This window comes from Lissotriton helveticus, chromosome 11 (assembly GCF_964261635.1).
Source record: "Lissotriton helveticus chromosome 11, aLisHel1.1, whole genome shotgun sequence".
Classification (NCBI taxonomy): domain Eukaryota; kingdom Metazoa; phylum Chordata; class Amphibia; order Caudata; family Salamandridae; genus Lissotriton; species Lissotriton helveticus.
This window is the reverse complement of record NC_136072.1, coordinates 322,123,122-322,144,670: the sequence shown is the minus strand read 5'-3', so window position 1 is coordinate 322,144,670 and position 21,549 is coordinate 322,123,122. Positions and strand designations below refer to the sequence as shown.

Genomic DNA, 21,549 nt, shown 5'->3' with positions numbered 1-21,549 from the left:
CCATGCCACCCTGGACTCCCCCGGGTCTCTTGTTTTCAGAAATGTGTGGATTTGGAAAGTTTCCCTAGATGGCGGCTGAGCCCGGGACCAAACACGCAGGTGCCCCCATTGCAAAACCAGTTAGTTGTGTGACCGATTCTTTTTGATGTCTCCAAAATAAGTTTTGGGTCCTTCCCAGCCACGGGTATTTGGCCCACCCACAATGTGATTTTGTTTCAGTTAAATTTAAGGTTTGCAGGGTATTCTGGGTAGGAAAGTGTTGGAGGATCTACACAAGCCATACCACCCTGGATTTAGTTTTCCCTAGATGTCTGCCAAGCCCGGGGCCAAAAACGCAGGTTCCCCCCTTGCAAAATCAGGTAATTTTGTGATAGATAATTTTGATGTCTCCACAATACATTTTGGGCCCTTGCCTGCTGCGGGTACTAGGTCTACTCACACAAGTGAGGTACCATTTTTATCGGGAGACTTTGGGGAATGCTGGGTGTGTGGAAGATTGTGGATCCAAGCAGATTCCAGAACTTTCCATCACAGAAATGAGAGGAAAACGTGTTTTGTTTTTACAATGTTAGAGGTTTGCAAGGGTTTCTGAGTAACAGAACCTGGTGTGAGCTACTTCAGTCACCACATCCTGGATTCCCCTGGGTGTCTAGTTTTTAAAAATGTATAGGTTTGTTAGGTTTCCTTAGGTGCCTGCAGAGGTAGGGTCCAAAATCTACGACTAGGCACAATGCAAGAAAGGGTCAGTTTTCACTGGGAAAATGTGATGTGTCCACGTTGCGTTTTGGGCCATTTCCTGTTGCGGGTACTAGGCCTACCCACACAAGTGAGGTACCATTTTAATCAGGAGACTTTGGGGAATGCTATGTGGGTGGAAGTTTGTGGATCAAGGCAGATTCCGGAGCTGTCTATCACAGAAGCGTGAGGAAAACATGTTTATTTTCTTTACTAAGTTTGAAGTTTGCAAGGGATTCTGGGTAACAGAACCTGGTGAGAGGCACCAAGACACCCCATCCTGGATGCCCCTTAGTGTCAAGTTTAAAAAAATTTACAGGGTTGCTAGGTTTTCCTAGGTGCCAGCTGCTCCAGGGGCCCCAATATCCACAGCTAGGCACATTGCGAAAAAAAGGCACGTGCCTAGTGGGCTTTATGCCTCCCTGGGGTGGCAGATCAAGGGCTATTTCCCAGATATGCCCCCAAGGGGGGCAGAAAGACGGTGCCAGTTTATTTTTGGGGGGGATTGGGGAAATTGGCATGCTCATTCTGGGTAGCCCCCACCCCTGAACTTTGATTTGTTTCTCTATCCCTGGTACCTAGTGGGCTTTCTGCCCCACCTAGAGGGGGCAGATAAGCGTCTTATTGCCCTCATCTGCCTCCTGGGGGGGGCGGAAGTCTTTTGCCTTTTTGGGGGGCAACCCCAAAAAGGAAATCCCTCTGCTGTCTGCAGCATAGGGATTTTACTTATGATGTAATGGTTCTGTCATGAGCACAGGAGCACTGGTGCTAATGACGGAACCATTCTGTCATGAGCACCCGAAGAGTTAACAGCCCACAATGTAAGACCGATGCTTGGGTGGTTGTGCTGATGACCGGCATAGTGGGTTACGCAGCTTCTCTCACAGAGGTCATGTATAAGGGAGCTACCAGTGTGCAATCAGCGCCTTGGCAGTACCTATCTGGTGGTTTAAGAAAGTCCTACATGTACAGTGCACCTGTTAATTGCCATCTTGAGCTACACCCAACAGTAATAGACATGGCTCTTCCTGGACTTGGAAGCCAGGATCTCCTTAAAATAGCTCAAAACTTCCTTACAATCGTTCCACCATTGTACCATTCCACCAATATGTGACCTGCATCTCGAGATAGTGGGCCTGGCCTCAGGATATATCTGATGGAGCCTCTCTGGGTCATGTACCACTAGTAGAGTTCCTTGTAAACAATTTTCTGGCAGAACGGTCTCCAAAATGTTTAGGGATATTGTTCAAAATTCTTTCCTATTTTTTTACTCTGTCAAGTGCTTTCTGACCTAACTTGATACCGCCGAGCTGAATCATGTTGCTTTTCTCTTGGGATCTTATACAGACTTTTATCAACCCTCAGGACCCAAATTGTGTTCTTACAATTTTTTCTAACGCAGTTAGGTCCCTTGTGGTGCCTGCATGTTGGTAGGATGCAAAATCCAGTAAGTTTTGTAATCAGTCTAGCTCATTCAAGCTAAAATCCTTTTTGCATTGAGAAAATAACTTGATCTGCCCATGTTGAAAGTGATCAGAGACGGTCCTACATTTTCCGCCTTGCCACCTTTTAAAATAATTCTTCAGGAGCCATGGTGTGATTTTGGAGTCCTCATGTATTGGCATGTTCTGGTAGAGAACAGATGTGCATACCCGCCTCCTAATCGATCCTTGTCAGACCTTAACTGCTTTGATTTGCAGAGCCATGTAATAATTTGGCAGTCTTTGCGGTTTACCCATCTAAGCTAAATCCTATATGGACCTGTCCACCACTGCCCTTTCCATATGTATCCATTTCTTATACGATTATCTTGCTGATTATTCAACTATAAAATCGAAATATGCAGCATGGTAATATTTAATTATATCTAGGCAGGTTAAACCCCCATTTTAATGTGGTTCCATTAGGATGTGCTAATTGACCCTGGCTGCGCCCCAGGGATAGGCAATCATTTTCACTTGAAATTTCAATTGTAACAGTGACCTTGGGGTCCCGTTCACTTGAAAGAGATAGAGGTGTCTTACAAAACATTAATTGTCAAGACATTTATCCTGCCAAACTAGTATACACCTATACAATTGTTTTGGCCTCAAGGATACTTATTTTTAATGGGTGCCAAATAGCAATGTATCAATCACCTAGTTAGTCTGTTAGTTGTGCACCTAGGTATTTTGTCGTCTCCGAGGACCAGCGAAAGGGTGGGCCTCCCCTATCTGTCGACTAACATAGTTGGAGATCGCTCTCTCCAAAATTTCAAATTTATGTTTGTTAATTTTTATAACCTGAAACCTTCTCAAAATATTCTAGTTCAGGCAAAAGGTCTTCATTTGAAGCTACCCCATCAAATAAGGCCAGCGTGACATCATTGGCATATAAAAATAATTGGTGTTCATCCATCCCTGTCAAAAATCAGCCATTTCGTTCCACTGCACTCTAACTGAATCCGGGAGAGGTTGCCCTACAAGTGCAAAATGTAGTGGTGACAGGGGGCATCCCTCTCTGATCCCTCGCTTCACGTAGATTGGGTTGGATTTCATACTGTTAAGTTTAGTTATGACTATGTGGATTGTGATTGTTATCCAGCGTTCCATCAGATTTTATTGGGCCTGTGCTTTCTAGGACCACTTCCAAGAAGTCCCAAATGACACACTCGAATGCTTTTTCAGTGTTGAGGCTTTCCAAGGACAGAGTGATCTTTTTCTTTGAGGCCTTTTCCACTTAATGGGTGATTTGCTGCTTGTTATTGGACCCTAGACGTCTTGGGATACAACTTACTTGATCCACATCTATCAGATGTGTTAATCACTTGCCTGTCGTATTAGCCAGGATATTGGTATAAATCTTAAAATCTACTTTAGGATTGGCTGCTGGCCTGTAGGAGGAGCAATATAAAAAGTATTTCCTGGTGTAGGGAAGTGTGAGACATTTGCCTCTCTTCTTGACGGAGTAATGCTGTCTCCATTCTGAAAATCATTAAAGAGCTGTGATCAGATTTATTGTTTCTAAAGAAGTTAAGCTTCCCTTTCACATCCAGAATCTTGCCTTTCTTCTTCCTGCATTCCTGTTTTTCCAATTTGTGGACCTTGTTTATTAATTTGTTTTCCTGTAGTTTGGCAATCGTTCTAGAAGTAATGGGTATGGGCATCCCTCTTACTACCATCTTAGAGGCGTCCAAGTTTGCCACGTGGATTTCTCTTCCTGTTTGTTCAGTGTTAAGAAATCTTCATTAGACATTTGCATCTCCCTTTTGTCGGCAGGGTCTCTGAAGAGGCACAGAGCGATTTTACATGTCACTTTATCTGGAATCCCCACACGAAGAGAACGCAGGCATGATGTAAGATTGGGAGATTTCAGTCTCAGCAGACAAATAATACCCTCGATATTTTGACATTGAACCCATTTTGTAACCATGTTTTATTGTATTGCAGCTATATATGGTCAATAAAGGCAGAGATGGATATTATTAACCTCTGTTCCTTGCTATAAGATAAAACCTAATGTTTCACAAGCACATATGTGAAAACTAGGCATGATTGCTGTTCTGCTATGCAGAACTCCACGCAGTGACAAAAACAAAAAAATCTCAGCGGAGTTCCCCAAGTGACGGGAGTGCAGTACGAACTGCTGTTCGCACTGATCATCCTGCCGCTCGAGTAGAAATTCTACCCGAGCGTCAGCTTGAGCACACCAACTTACCATTGGTGAGCGAGGAAAAAACTCTGCTGCACTATGCGGAGCTGACTTTTCTGCACTCCACGAGCTGTGCGGAGTGCCACAAACTCTGCGAGCAGAGTTCACCCCTCAGGTCTAGTAAAAAGCATACAGGCCGTACTGCAGTTTAGACTTGCATTTTTCCAGCTAAGATTCTTTGAAATTTCCGTTTTGTGTACTGCGGCTTTAAGCACACCTGATTTGGTTTCGATATGGCTGAGCAGCGTGATTATGAATGGGGCATTTTTTATATGCACCGCACATGATAAATACGCCTTCACCAAAATTTTGGAACAAACTGGTCTAAAAACTTCCATCAGCTTTTTAAATAGTGCCTGACTAAAAGGAAGACGCAAGTGTAAGTGTAAAATTTGTTTCCAGTATAGGTATTTCGGCAAGACATATCAGTGTTTTGTTTGTTTTTAAGTACTTAGCCGCGTGGGACGATATTGATGCTGACATTTTCCTCCCCTTGACCTCAGACTTGCCATCTATTAGATGGTGCATGCACTGTTTAATTATCCACCCACCCGTTGTCTGGAACAGAATGCATGTTCTTCTTCTCTACTCCTCTGTTTTGGGTGGTTGCTCAGGTTTGAGAGACACTCTCCTATTTTTTTTTTCCATTACCTTTCTTACTTTAATTGACATTTCCATAAATACTGTTTGTTTGATTGGTTCAGTCCTCAAAGTTTATTTTATTTTTAGTCAGCGTGGCAGAGTATCCCCATAAATCAATTTATAATTTGTAATTCTTTGCTGCACAACTTTGTTTTGCAAAACGATTACAATATGAAAATATCTGTAAATAGGTATCTTAATATAAATGAATCACTGTTTTTGTATTTGCCAAAAGTTATTTACTGTGTGGAGCAATCACATTGCAATGTATTAAGTGTGTGTGTGTGTGTGTGTGTGTATATATATATATATATATCTAAGAATATAAAATGTATAATCCCAGCTTGATAATTTTTTGTGGTTTCATGCTTGTAAAGAGCAGAGTTAATATTACAGAATAGGTTTACAAGAGCATGTATTTAAAAGAGGATTACTATTCAGGAGGCTACACTTTGTCAGTCTGGACCTCAGCAAGTTCTGTAGCATTTGTACGTGAATCAGCCTCATGCATTTTAAATGAAGTTCTTCACTTATGTTACACTTGCCTTAAACCTTTAATGTGTGCTTATCTCCTCTGAATTAAACCTCTAATTTTGAAATGTTCATTCAGGTTTTACTGCAATAACGGCAACCAATCCCATATGGCTCATAAAGACCCGGTTACAACTTGATGCAAGGTAAAGAACTACAGTTGATTATATTAAACTACTTAATACAACCAGCAAAGCTATAAAAGCCACAGCTCAAACCTCTATACCACAAGTGTGCAGTAAGATACTGCACATTTACACAACCAATTGCACTCTGTAGAATATGTATGAATTGGCTTTGAAGGTAAGTACAGGTCGGTAACTTGATTCCCTAGATCATGTGATGTTGTTGGAAGTGACAGATAACCAATAACACAAGCAAGGAATTAGATTTTGCTCTTTAAAGTTTTATACTTCGGTGAGTAGTCCTCACTTCCTTCCATGCGTAGCCTATATGGTGTTTTGATTTTTAGGCTGTCACTCCTAACTTATGCACTCTTAACTTGTGAATATCATCTCTCAGCATGTCTTAATGGCATTGGGGATATTTTCCCAGTTGTTCCGTTCAAAAACAGACAGATAGCCAACAGAACATGCTTGTCATTTCTGTGTGACCTGCTCCTCCTTATCAAGCATGAGCAGCGTGCCTCCCTTTCTACATGTTTATTTCGACAGAGTAGTGTGGACTTCCACTTAATTTTGCAGTATTCTTAGGCTTGTGACTCAGTTCTTTGGAGTTTTCATTGCATACAATTACTGCTTCATTACTGCTTTCCACATACTTTCTTTCAATGTGAGCCAAAATCGTCAAATCTTATGACGTGATCTTTTGGATTACACCACGGCATCCTAAAATGCATCTATGCTTGGTCTGCACCAAACTAGTCAATTTGTCTTGAATAATACGTATGTCCAGAGTCAAGTGAATTGAGATTAGTACTTCATCTATGCTTGCAGCAAATTAAACCTTGATTTAGGGCAGCCTATCACTATGAGCTGATTGGGGACTTTTAGTATGTAGAAGAAACAGCTCCCAGTCCACTCTACTTTCTAGACATTCAGGGCTATATGTCTGGCTTATGTACTTCATCTTCCTTATAATTCTACAACCATCATCAGATGACATCTTTCTCCACACTGTTGTAACATATGTCTTTCCGAGGACTTAAATCTTCCTCCCCAAACATTTTGTCTTTCTTCTCCATATTATAGATAACATTGGTCTGAGTAGAAGTGGAGCAGTACATTCTTTGTGACTGTTTCTTAGACCCATCTCGTGAATGGCCCACCATTCACCATTATTAGTGCAACTTCATCCTTAGATTGTTTGAATTGTTTGCTGATCAGTGAGCTGATACCAGTGTCTGTTAATGTGGTCTTATTGCAAATGTTGTGATTATGGCTCAGGAGCATTGTGGCATAGGCCAGGTCTGTTCTTGTCATTTCTATCTTTTTCCATGGTTACTATAAATGCCCACTTCCAAAGTACACTATCCTGCACCACTCTCGTACTTTTATTCACATTTCCCATAGTTTGAGTAGGCCACATTGATGTGCCATGTACCTTTTGAGGCGTGGCCAGCAGCCGAGCATGAAAGACGTGAGCTGAGCTAGCTCCGTCTAAAAACCCCTAAATATTAGCGAATTATCCTGCATATCTGGTGTGCAACCTCTTCCCTCCCACGATATTGTAGAGGAACGGCTCTGACTGCGCCAGGAGGTATTTCCAAGTGCCGAGCTTCCACCACCGAGAATATTGCCGCGGAACGGCGGCGGGCCTAGCGGAGAAGGGACAGCCGCGGCCCACAGTACTGCTGCGTGCGGACCGGAAGTGACACTGGCCTGGGTGCGACGGAGGCCCACAGTCCGAGGCTGCGATTACTTCCGAGACCTGCAACCGGAACGCTGAGGAGCCTCCCGCGGTTGTCTTCTGCGGTGTGCGGCTCGGCTGGAGTGACGGGGATGACCGCGGCCTGCGCTTGAGGCTCTGCCGACTGCCATTGCTGCTACGAGAGGCACCCCGGGGGTGCCCGAGCCACATCGGGACCGGAGGGCAGGAGGCGCTTGAAGAGAGCGGCGACTACACCTACGCTGCCGAGTGCAGCGACCCTGAAGGTGAGAGGGGACCAGACCGCCAGACTGCCACAACCATATGGGAAGACTCAGGCGACCCCGTGCGAACACAGGGGCGAGATTGGAGGGCGGGTGTGATCCCCGGCCCGCAGTGCAGGCGCGGCCAGCATGGAGGGAGGAACAACGCCAGCTACAACAAAGGTGCGCAAGCCAGAGATCCGGACTCCGGGTTTGCCCACGGTCACTGCATTGGGATGCCCGCGGCCGCACTGAGGGGTATGGACTTATCTGAATACTCCGCAGATAGACCTCACACGCACTGGGTGACCCGTATTGCAGGAAACAACACAGCGGGACACTGAGCACGGGCCCTACCCTCATCGGGCGTACAGCAGCAACGTGGGGAGGTCTCCATAGTAAGACACTCAAGCAGCGGCCCTGCTATCCGGACGGGCACAAACCCACCAGCTTTACAAGGACGCTTGGTGCAACGAGGATACCCTGCACGGCGAACTGTGGGAGGCGCCCTCTACACACACGTCGCGGTTACCCTCCTGGAACATACCTAAGCGATATAGGCCAGCGCGATTGGTGTGGATCACCTACCGTAGGAGTGTGATCGTGCTGGACTGACGTAGTGCACTTCACAATACCAACCTGTAGAGTGAGTTACCACGAAGGAAGATGGGGCGGAACAGACTTCGACAGCCAGAACCAGTGACACGCAATGGGGCGCAATCCTCTGGATCGGAAGACCCTCTGGCCTCCTCCAATGATGACATAATCCCCCCAACCGGCGTAAACACACAGGAGGCCAAGCTAGACCTTATCCTGACAGAAATTCGGGCCTCAAGGGAAGCCCTTGAAACACGAATGGACACGATGTCAACAGGGCTATCGCTTCTGAAGGATGATCACAAGAAACTGGCTGAGAAAGTGTCCGAACACAAAATCGCCCTTGATGACTTGATACCACAACAGACAGCTCATTCCACGCGCCTTGAGGACCTAGAGAAGCAGATTCGGGGACTACGAGACAGAGTGGACGATGCTGAAGGGCGCTCACGCCGAAACAACGTTCGCGTTTTAGGAATTCCTGAACGGAGTGAAGGGAAGAACCCGACCCGCTTTGTGGAGGACTGGCTGAAAACAGTCGTGGACCAAGCGGACCTCACACAGATGTTTAGTGTGGAAAGGGCACACAGGGTGCCCCCCAAACCACCAAAGCCAGGAGCCCCACCTCGCCCACTGATAGCACGCCTCCTACATTTCAAAGACAGGGACGCAGTACTGAAGGCGGCGAGGGAGAACGGCCCACTGAAATATGAGAACCAAACGATATCCATATACCCAGACTTCACCCAGGCCGTACAAAAAGCTAGGGCATCTTTCTGGGGAGTAAAACGCGCTTTGAGCGACCGTAATATGAAATATGCACTTTTCTTCCCGGCACGCCTGAAGATTATCCATAATAGTAAGACTTATTTCTTCGATACCCCTGAGGAGGCCTCAGAGTGGATGGACGTAACACTCACACCGCCCCAGTCCCAAAGGACTCGCCCGGAATCGTTACAGGACCGCATGACCGGTGATCAGGACATGACCCAGGACCGCCCGCGGACCCCAGAGAAGGAGGTCCTACAGTCTGATGGTCTGGAAGTGTCGGAAGGAGGGAATCCTATAGAATTAGCGCTGTTGACAACTAATGCTCTGGCAGAACATGATGCAAACATCGACACAGTGTCAAATAGCCCCACCAGCTCTCGAACGGCGGCATCAGATACGGACGTCAGCCTGCATTGTTCCCACGCATTACAGCGCAGATGGCGGCAGACATGTGAGCGCTGGTGCGGCAGATACAATTTGGTAACGTATTGCATATACTTACTGGCAGAGCGGAGGGAGGGACAAGGACCCAGAGACCCTGCTGTTAATAGGGTGTTAAACAACCGAGACTATTGATACATATCTGCTGAGAATGTTCGACTGAGCTCACCCCCCCAGGCTCAGACACGATTGCTTTCTGTTCATACCCCTGTTGGGTACTATGGTTTGGTCCTCCACGGTTCTGGGAGGGGGACCTTAAGGTTGGGGAAATGCAAGCACACAATGCACTAATAATGTACATCATATTGACAGTTTCAATACCGAAAGGAGCAATGTCTCATGATGAGACTGTTCGATACCATGCTGTCTTCTAACAATTACAGGGTCTGCACTTGGAATGTGAGGGGCATGGGTTCGGTGCATAAAAGGCACAGAGTATTGGCCCAACTTAATAGGCGACAAATACATATAGCGTACCTCCAGGAGACGCACCTGAATGAGGCAGAAGGCGCTAAGTTGTCACGGAAATGGAAAGGCCAACTTTATGCCACAACCTACTCGGTGTTCTCCAGGGGGGCGGCAATATGGATTAGAAACACGGTCCCATTCAAACCGATAGATACAAGAACAGACAAGGAGGGTCGATATGTGTTCACACGGGGGATACTAAATGGCACATGCGTAGTGTTGGGTAGTATATATGCTCCCAACTCGGACCAATCACGGTTTTTCGAGGAAATTAGCAGGGTATTATCGGACTGGACAGCACAGGAATGGCTTCTGGGAGGAGATTGCAATGCAGTGTTAGACCTTACACTTGACAGATCACATCCACCACTACACTTGACAGAAAGTAGGAAGCAGGCAGTAGCGTTAGCACAATGGGCGAATAGCTGGGACCTAGATGATGCTTGGAGGGCACTGAATGCGACTAATAGGGAATATACGTTTTACTCCCCGCCCCATAAGCTGCATACCAGAATTGACCGCATATTCTGTTCCAGGTCCCTAACGGCATCAGTGATCTCTGTACTACACATGGGGAAGACACTGTCGGACCACAACCCAGTAGAACTGTTGTTGCAATGGGGGAGATTGCCCACTCCAATACCTACGTGGCGGCTGTCCCCGGGTTTATTAGAAGATCCAGTTTTCAGGGCTACACTATTGAACGCAAGCACAAAATTCTTTGATGAAAACGAACACACGGCCAGTTCCAGGCAAATTGAATGGGATGCCTTTAAAGCGACTATACGTGGGGTGGCAATGGGTACTAAGGTGGGAGTTCGGCACCTGGTTCTGGACAGGCTACGGGTAGTGGAGGGCAGTCTGGGGATGTTAGAGAATGAGGCAGCAGGTACTGATGGCACGCTCACACAGCTACAGGAGGCCCACATACAACATGCGGAACTATTGGAAGAATTAAGGATAGTGGACTTTAGGGAATACACCAACAGGCAACACACGCAGGCTGACAGAGCAGGCGCGCTTTTAGCACGCTTAACGCGCAACACCCCGGACAGCGCTCCCATAATGGAACTGACGGCTGGATCCGGAGAGATAGTGCGGACCCAGCTAGAGATCAATGCCGCGTTCCAGCATTATTATTCTGCTTTATATGGCCCGCACGCACCGCTCTCGGATCGAGACTTCGAGTCATTCCTTTCTGACGCACGCGCCCCACATCTGACCACTGCTCAAAGAGCGGATCTCTCGAAACCCATCACTATAGCGGAAATTAGACAGGCCATTAAGGCGTTGCCAAGGAACAAGGCACCTGGGACAGACGGCCTCCCGGCAGACTTCTATTTGGCATATATCGATCTACTGGCCCCCCGTCTGTACACACTATACGGGGAAGCACTGGCAAACGGTGCTCTACACTACAGGCGCTGATAGTGTCATTACTGAAACCGGGAAGGGACGCTTTGCAATTGGAGAACTACAGGCCCTTGTCTCTGTTAAATACGGATTCAAAAATACTTAGCAAGATCTTAGCGACCCGACTCTCACATTATATTCCAGATTTGATTCACTCTAACCAGTGCGGTTTTGTGCCGGGCAGAAGCACTGCCTTAAATCTAAGAAGGCTATGTCAACTGATGGCTCACGATGCTGTGGGGTCGGAGTCTGAGGGGTGTATATCCCTGGACCTTAGACAGGCCTTTGACTCCCTTAGATGGGACTATATGTTCGCGGTGATGAGAAAATTTGGGATTCCCCCGGAATTCATAAAGTGGGTGACTCTGCTTTATCACAGGCCCACGGCGCGAGTACGGACCAACAAGTGTATCTCTGCCCAGTTTGAGATAGCGAAGGGTACACGACAGGGCTGCCCGTTATCACCCCTGCTTTTTATAATTGCCCTAGAACCCTTGCTGATAAAGGTGCGAACACTGGCGGCCGCGAAAGGGATCGCCAGACTTAACACCCACCATATCATTTCAGCGTATGCAGATGATATTTTGTTGTTCCTAAAAGATGTCTCAGGTTCGCTGCAACCACTAGCGGAGATCTTTAACGACTTTCATGGGCTGTCGGGCCTCATGATCAACAAGGCAGAATCCTATGGGTTTCATTTTCGCAGGACAACGGAGGAATCGCATATACACTTCCCGCCTTACCGATTCCAAATGGCGTCCACGACTTTCAAATACCTAGGCATTCACATATACAGACAAGCGCAAGACCTCTTGGACGGCAGCCTCGGTAGGGCCCTAAGTGCATTAAAGTCACAGGTACAATTCTGGACTACCTTACCCCTGTCGGTGGCAGGCAGAGTGGCGATCTCTAAGATGGTGGTACTGCCAAGGCTGATATATTTCTTCACAAACTTGCCGATTCTAGTACACATGTCCTTTTACAAAACCCTAAACACGCTATTGACAGAATTGATATGGGGCACGGGCAGAAGACGCGTAAGCTTAGCCAAATTACAGCTTCCTGCGGACAGGGGTGGGATGGGAGTTCCGGACCTGATTGCGTATGGATAGGCTTGCCAGCTTCAGTGGTTGGCGTACTGGCTGGCGGGACGTAATCTACAAGAATTGAACATGACGGAAGCGGACAGAAATAGGGGATATATTCACCGATTGCTGCTCCCGAAAGCCAAGGTGCCGGACTCGGCCTCGCCTCTGCTTCAATTAGCGATAAAACAATGGAGGAAGGCGGTCAAATACACGAACAAACTATCAACGTACGCACCCACGATACCACTGCTGGGGATTCCCTTAGGGAATGGGACATTAACAGAACGCAAACTGCGACCCTGGCATGATGCAGGTGTCCACGATATAGGAGATTTTTTCTCGGAGGGCCGTCTTTTGACAAATGCAGAATTCACCCGTTTACACCAGACACCGCGGGAGTTGTACATACAACACGCGCAGGTCGCTCATTACATAACCACTCACTGGGCTAGGACCGGGGCGGAACCGGACACGAATACACTAATCACTATGCAGTATCTTATGGGGTCGGGTGGCCACCTAACGAAATGGCTGACCAATGGTATCAGAACCAACAAAGCTGTTTCATTACGACCCCTCCGACTACGCTGGGAGGGTGATGCAGGGAGGAGTTTTAGCGACAAGGAGTGGGAACACATTCTGAAACTGCCGAAAAAAGTATCACGCAATCCTAAGTTCAAATTTATTCAACTAATGCTTGTCCACAGAGCTTACTTAACCCCTCACAGAATACACACAATGTTCCCTGACGCATCGGGTTCCTGCCCCAGATGTAATCAGGATAATGCCGACCTGATACATATGTTTTGGGACTGTCCCAAATTGGGGTACTACTGGGTAACGATTCACCGACTCCTTACGGAACTAGCCCCTGGTAGGCCTTACACGTCCTCTCTGTATGGAATGCTGGGGTTAGGTCACAAGGAGAAGAAGAGGAGTGTGGCTACTAGATTGGTGGACTTAGCGCTATTACTGGCAAAAAGATTAATAGCAATGAAATGGAAATCGGCCATACCACCGGCTGTAGAGACATGGAGTGGGGAGGTGCTGAAATGGGGTAAGGCGGAAGGACTGGAGCTACATAGGGAGGAACACAGGGGACTACGAAAGAATCCCATTTCACTAGAATGGAACACGCTATTACTGGAATTCGAAGAGGGACTTAAGGCGCGAGATGAAGAGGTATCTGCCTGGTAAACCATACCTGAAGGAATCGCATTACAGCATAACACGTAATGACTGACACGCATGACAGCACTCACATCGGTGTGCGGAACAAATACACAATGGTAGAGGTGCAGACCTTGTTAGCAAAACACAGCGAATGCATATTGAAGTAGGAGACAGAGCGGAACAATGGGAAATTACACTGAACGGGAGTAATGAGACATTGCCATTTGACGGTCTTTTGCATGAAGTGTGGTGCTGCAGAGGGTGGGAGGGGGGAGTTGCATTCACAGGAAAATGGAAAATAGAAATGTTATTTCTATGTTGTAATTGACATCATACTCGTGACAAGTTACTATTGTCTTGAAATTTGATATGTGCGTTGATGTAACTGCTGAACCAATAAAAATATTTTCAAAAAAATGTACCTTTTGAAATGCAAAGAGCTAAACAGCTTTTATCATTTGATGTAGCCATACCTTTTTGTTTCGGTTTCGTGGTTCCAAGACGGATTATTAGCAGAATGTAACCTCTCGTATTTGTTTTGCAGCATCATTTAGAAATAATTCATTGTTCGCCTATGCCTTACTAATGGATGTCTGTTAACAAAAAGCATGTTACAATCTGTTATTTTTTAAATCATTTAAATTGGCAAACATATGTAATGAATTGAGTTTTAGTTGGTGACCTATCAGGGTTAAGTCTAGCAGTAAGAGATAATTGGCATACGTGAGGATCCTCATAATTTGGACCATAAATATTAGCTTGTGTAGTGTCTTGCGATATTTTTCAACTGAACTCTTTTAGCTCCTAACGGACTCGATAGAGCTGTGACTTGGGTGTCAGAACACAATGCCATAAAAGTTTTTTTTAGAATGATGAGTTTGCAGTTAAACACAGCTGGATAAAGATTTGTGAAGCTAAGCTCCTTGTATGGCAGTCATTGCTGTGTACCCAGGCTGGAGAAGACGCTGCAAATGGCGACGTGATAGAGGATAAGTAAACCGAAGAACAACCGTGCTCTCCCAGAGTTTTTACCATGGTCCAAGCAAACTGCCTGTGCATGCCACGTGTGTCGCTGTAGAACAGAATCAGTGCTTCATGATTCGGTGTCACCAGCCACTGTAAGGCAAGTGAAGACAATGGAAACGTCTGCACATCTATGGTCGAGAACCTGTTGCAGGCCACAGATAAAGACGCTGCCACACACGATAAAGTTGTACATTATACGGCGTGTTAATGCTGAAAGCAGACTCAACCTGGTTTCTGAAGCGCAGCTGCTGACAATCATAACTTTCAAAATAATGCTGCAAACAGAATAGCTGCAGGCAGAGATCAACCAACTGCTGGAAAATGCAAATGTTACATTCAGAACAAAAGAAATGGCTTACTAAATACACTAAAGAGTCTTAGTACTACAGCACTCTGTGAAGTTGGCTCAAGGAGAAGTGTTCGGGATTGTGCTTATGGAGCCATTCCTACCCGAAGTGGTTAATTCACAAAGTTGTAGAGTTAGATTCAGAACAACCTTCACAGGACTTTGGAAGGTAAGGAACCCAGAGCAACTATCGGAATAGTGAATTTTTCAGATGGCAGCAAAGAAAGTCACATTTCCAGTTATAATTAAAGAAGAGTCAGAGGCCAGCATGTTGCAAGGTTTCACAGATGAATTGCCTAAACCAAGTCACAGGGATCCACCCCCGGCGTCAGTAAGGTTCACACTGGTCTACAATGCTGCTGCATTCCGAAATCCAGCACCACCTTTTGATACCACCAAAAAGCAAAATATTGGCGATCGATGGACTTCTTGGATGGAGACCTTTGATGAATTAATTGATGCACTTGAAGAAATTGATAGCAAAGATTACCAAGTATCTTACAAATCTTGCTGATGGTGGCGTAAAGGAAGTCATAAAGAAACTGCAGCGCACTGACAAAGACATTTCATATTGTCAGATTAAGGAAAAGCTGAATCTCCATTTAAATCCAATACCAAACGTTGGTTATGAAAGAAATGTTCAGACAAGAACACCAGAAAGTTGATGAAACTACTGATACATTTGTGGAGAGACTAGATACTCATTAAAAACTCTAAGTTCAATTCATTTAACGATGAGGAAGCTATGCTACTCAGTCATTAATGGATGCTTGACCGATTGCTGAGAGAAACTCTTAGTCTGAAGCGAGTGTTAATGGCTGCCAGAGCTGAGCAGCCTGCTGAAATCCAAACTGCTGACATGAAGGCTGGAGATGCCCAGAGTGAATCAATCATGAGTGTAAAAAGTAAGCCAAAGCAAAAGACTGAAGGACACAAAGTGATGTCTACACATAAAAAGAAATTGTTTTAGATTTGGAATTTTGTTTTCACACAAAGGTAAATGTCCCAGCATTGGATAGATATGTAAAGGCCATGAGAAAGAGAACCATTTTTGACAGTTTGTAAAGCAAAGGAAAAAGTAAGTGCTTCATGGCACGAAGAAAAAGTGGCCACCAGAACATTCCAGAAGCATCATTGTACCCAGAAGGTCAAGCAGTGACATCAGTTGAGGCAAATCGACGCTGAACAAAGTCGCTCGTCCTCTAAATCATCGTCAAACAGTTCGTCTGTCTCAATATTAAGTGAAAATGAGTAGGATAGTTTCGCCCTGTCAATGTTTATCTCAGAGAAATGTACGCATGTTGGACTGGCTGCACGCGAGGAAAAATGTCAGTCAGAGAAAAGTCGACACACCAAAGTAGCAAAATCATACAAACATTGTCCAAAAGTTGCATTGAAAATATATTATGGTTGCTCGATACCTTTCATCATCGACAGTGGTACATTGATAAACCTAATGTCTAAAGAGAAATACAAATAATTATCTCCATTGCCACTACTTACGCCATTGAAAACCAAAGTGTACACATGGGCTGCATCCACGCCCATAAAAGGTCATGGTTCGTTTGTTGCCATCATGAAACACAAGAAAATGAAGGTGCAAGCACACATCCACGTACTTCAAGGTCTAGTGTCTGCTCAGTTTCAGTACCACTGCTGACCTGGGACTGATTACCATGAATTAAAACATGAATGCTCACCATGAAATAGTAAGTCAATTTTCTTTGTTGTTTCATGGTTTGGTAAAACTTAGGACTTTGAAAGTAAAGTTTCACATTAATGAAGAGATCTGTCCTGTTCCTCAGAGACATAGACTAATTGCTTTTCATTTATAAGAAGCTGTTGGAAAAAAACTTGAATCGCTATTTAAGCATGAAATTATTGGGTGTTCAACTTGTCGAATACCATATGTTTCTCCCATACTGCTAATGCTCCACAAGGACAGTGAAAGTGCTGTACACTAATATGTTGATATGCGTCAAGCAAACAAGACCATTGAATGAGAATGAGATCCAAATCCACACATTGCTGACATAATGCAATGAAATGGTGCAAAGGTCTTCTATCGCCTTGATTTAAATAAAGGTCCTCATCAGTTGGAACTCAAAGTAGGTTGCAGGTATATTACAACTTTTTCTGCACATGTTGTTCTGTTTTGATATAAGAGACTCACTTTTGGTGTCTCATCAACACCTTATTCAAGCATGTCATACCGTCTGTTGTGAATGCATTCAATTATAGTGATGACATATTGAATTTCGGAGCTACACAAAAAGAGTATGACAAAGCTCTCACCCATGATGCAGGCCTGACTTTGGATGCAGACAAGCGTGAGTTGAACAAAATAAAGTGAAAGTTCTTTAGCCATATCTTTTCAGATGGGGATATGACACCTGATCCTGCCAAAGTACAAGCCCTGTCAAATGCTGATCCCCCACAACATGTTTCTATGAAATGTTCATTTCTTGGCATGGGCAGTTACTGTTCACGATACATACAAAACCGTGCTACTATAAGTGCTCCCTTACAAGGGTTAACAAAGAAAAATGTTTCAAGTGGTCACAAGAATGTGAGAAGCTTCAAGAAAATCAAACAAATTATTGAAACTGCTGCTGAAATGGCCTACCTCAATCCAAAGCTTCATACTGAGGTTGGTGTTGACGCTAGCCCAGTCAAGTTTGGCGCTACCCTTTCACAACACAGTGGGACCCCAGATGCTCAAAGGCATATTGTGGCATAAGCCAGTAGAAGTTTGTCCCAGACAGAATGTGCTTACTCCTGAGAAAGTTTGTCCGTGGTATGGGCTTTTGAACATTTCCATGTATTTTTGTAAGGAAATCCTTTTACTCTGGTAACCGAACATCAAGCTTTACTGACTATCTTTGGCATTCCAAAAGCCAAGGTGCCGTCTCGCATTGAACGATAGGGCTATGATTACAAGAGTATGAATATACCATTGTGCATCATCCAGGGAAGGATCAAAGCCCTGCTGACTTTTCCAGAGTGCCTATATAAAGTCAGGGTACTCTATTTAAGACTGCTGAAACCTACATTAATTTCATTGTAAAATCAAATACGCCAGCTGCCGAATCATTACCCCAGATCATCACCACCATGAGCCATAATATTGATGTGCTGAAGTTGAAGGAGATAATGACACATCAGTCATGGAAATGACACACTCAACCTTTCACCGGTAAATACCAAAAGTACAAAAACGTTAAAGATAAACTATCTATAAGTCAGGAAGGAGTTATACTGCGAGGGTCAAGAATCCTAATTCCGGAGAGTTTGAGACAGAAAATAATTGAAGTGGCACACAAAGGATATTGTGGTAATGTTGCCCCCAAAAGAGCTCCCAGGACAAAGTTTGGTTTCCATATTTAGATGAGAGGGTTGAAAAGGAACTTAAGGTCTGTGATCGATGCAGCTGCCTTTCTACAAACATTACTCCCCTTTCAAGTATGTTTATTTATGATCCGGAACTCCAGTGAGTTGACACATAAAAATATACAAAAAAGAAAGAAATGTACAATGTATCATATCATAGTATTCTTAATAACAGAATAAAATACAATTGGGTCATAATTATAATTTTACTAAACAATTGGGGGTCAAAAGCAAACAAGACTCCATATAATCACACACCCTAATGTATAGAGTGCATGTGTGCATATATAAAAATCTTTACACAGCCAATTTTAAAATTGTGCAAAAACTATAATTCTTTGTCCCTTTGAATATTCAGTAAAGTTCGGTAGTTTCCCTTGGTCAGGTTACTGAGAGAATACGCCCAAATATTGGTCTTGGACAGAAAGCTCAATTTAGCATAAGCATAAACATAAACAATTTTGTGTATAAAATGTACAAATTTTATTAAAACAAACCATTAAAACAAATTAAAAGACAATCTTATTGCATAAAACATTTTTTCAATTGAGAAAAACTCATTCACAGTACACATAGGCGACAACAAATACTCCTACTGTAATCAACCAAATTGCAAGAAATCTCCTAAAGTAAAACAGGTTATACGGTTTAAAATAAAATAGGGGAGAGAGAGACAAACAGAGACATCAACAATTTGTCATACAAATATGCACATCAAAAACCCTCATTACGACTCAATCCTAGACTCGTCTTATTATGTTGTTCTTAGGGTGAGTTGGGTTGTTCGATTATGCAATGAGGGGCGTCAAATGTTTGAATATTCAAACATCCTCCTTTATACAGTTCAAGTATCCTTAGAATCAATTTACAGTAGGAATAAAATATGCTACGCAGCAGGGACCTTTTTTTGCTTATCAGATCTTGAACATAATGTGGAGGGTGGCTAAATAACACTTGATTTTACATCCTGCCATAGGTTCCAGTTTATAGTGTGCAAAATAAGCTACCAATCAGGGATCGTATTTTGTATACCGAAACTAAGCACAGCATTATACACCTATCTAAAAAAATTGTAAACATTGTTTATAAAAGCTAAACGTTTTAACACATACTAAGTCAGAGGGGGTGGCTAATAGACAATTCGGGGCCTCCTCTGCGGTAGTGATATTATATTTTAAAAATACAGGTCTTAATAGTTGATGTTGTAGAGGTTGTAATGTGTGACAAAGAAAGAATACATGGTTTGAATCTTGCACCCAGTTTCCACATAAATGACAAAGTCTGTTTTCCCTAGGTAATCCCTCCCAGGCCCCTGTTCTAATTCTCATGCATGCTTATCAGCAAAATGGTTCTATGCACTGTGCGGGGGAGGTTCCATACAACAAACGGTTGGGGTTTTTTGTACATACAACTCCCAACTATTATATCGTTTCTAGAGTGCCCTGAACACAGCTAGATCTATCACGACAGACTTCGTAAATAGTTTTTTTGATTTGGATTTTAAATACAGATTTTGGTTGAGAGCATGTACTACTCCACCCGATTTCAAATAAGTCAAAAGCTTTGTCAAAATTTCTAAAAACAACGCTTTTCCCTTTCACACAGACAGAAATGTCATGTCTTAGCACAGCCCTGATAGAAGTTGTATTGTTTTCCAATAAAACATTTCCCCACCTTAAACATGCTGCCATGGCAAACACATAAGTCAAGAAAAGCCCAAATTCAAGCCGAAGTGCCGCTATACTCGCTGCACAATTCAAATTGCAGATTTGGCGCCAAATGCGCCCTTCTACCTTTAAAAAAAAATCCCAATGCTGAGCATCCACCGATTCACATGCATAACTTAATGATGGCAGAATTTTGATTTTATAGACAGATAAAACATGTGCAAAATGGCCTGCCACCTTCAGCTCAAAATGCTCAGATCTGAGTCAACCTGGACCCTAAGTGGTGCTTGCTGATCATCGATCCTGGTTGCAAGGGGAGGGAGTACGAGCCAATGGGGAATGATGAATGAAATCAGTGACAGTGGAGGTCAGTCCTGGGTGTCAAGATCAGATAGGGCCTGGAACCTGTTGTGTAAGATTGGGAATGCATGCTCGTTTACTGGAGGCCCCGAAGTTGGTTTATAAAAGTAGCACAATGGTAGGGAACAAATGTTGGTGCTGTGGTTAAGTGTGGAATCACAGACTCTCAGTAGAGATCGCACCGTGGATGGTCTACGGAAGTTAATCACAATGCAATCTCCATCTATATTCTTTATAGACGTGCCAACCCACCCGACTCTACGATCCGTGATAATCTCATTCAGGTCTGACGGGTGAAACCTCCTGTTCTTTGTTAGCCAGTCCAAACATTTGTTACGCAAATCGGCCCAGGGCTCCCTCTGATCCCTCTTAAGGCTTGGAACACCGACCAACACCAGCACATATGGGCAGGCAGCCGTGGGCAGGCTTAAGACATCTGCGTTATGCCTTAGATGGTTACTGCTCAGAGTGTCTGCTATACTACTGCTTGGGTTACCTGGCTCTATTCTGACTTGTGTGTGGTCAGAGTTATTACTACAGCCTCAGGTAGAGTCAGGGGGCAGGGTTATAACTGTATCATCTACAGGTGGCAAGCCACTCTTTGGATTAGGATTCAGTGCTGCGTTGGCGCTAAATGAAAGACATTCCCTAAATGTTGAACATGCACTACTGCTAAGAGAACTGACAGGTGGGGGAGTGCCGGGGGCGGGCGCAGTGGCAATGGTGATTGGGAGTAGACTGTCGCTAGTGGTAGATCCAGTCCCCGAAGGTTCCGTGGGTTGTGCTATTATCAGCGGCAAGCTAAGTTTCCCCACAGCTGTGCCCAGATAGTCTAGGCATTCCAAAAGGGAACCTCTGCACCATAGGTGGCTGTCGGTATGCACTGGGATAGGGAATTTGAAATCTAACAGATCGATAAATCGCTTGTACACAGTATCAACAATAATATTAACAGGGGTATCTCCAATCACCCCATTGTCCAATGGCACCTCAGTCTGTGTACGGATGGAACGGTGTGAGATCCCATTTGATCCCTCCCCGGGAGAGTCAATGCTTGCAGATGACTACATCCAGCCACACAAAACATTTGGAGATGTGCTAATTCTTGGTAGTGGTTTCCT

General features: G+C 44.5%; 1 protein-coding gene across 1 annotated transcript in view; it reads left to right on the top strand.

The window, feature by feature from the left end:
* Positions 1–21,549, top strand: part of SLC25A36 (solute carrier family 25 member 36) — an 866,993-nt gene that overhangs the window by 651,063 nt on the left and 194,381 nt on the right. The window contains exon 5 of the mRNA XM_078665634.1: positions 5,678–5,744. Within this exon, the coding sequence (XP_078521760.1) occupies positions 5,678–5,744 (67 nt within the window). The remainder of the gene's footprint in view (positions 1–5,677; positions 5,745–21,549) is intronic.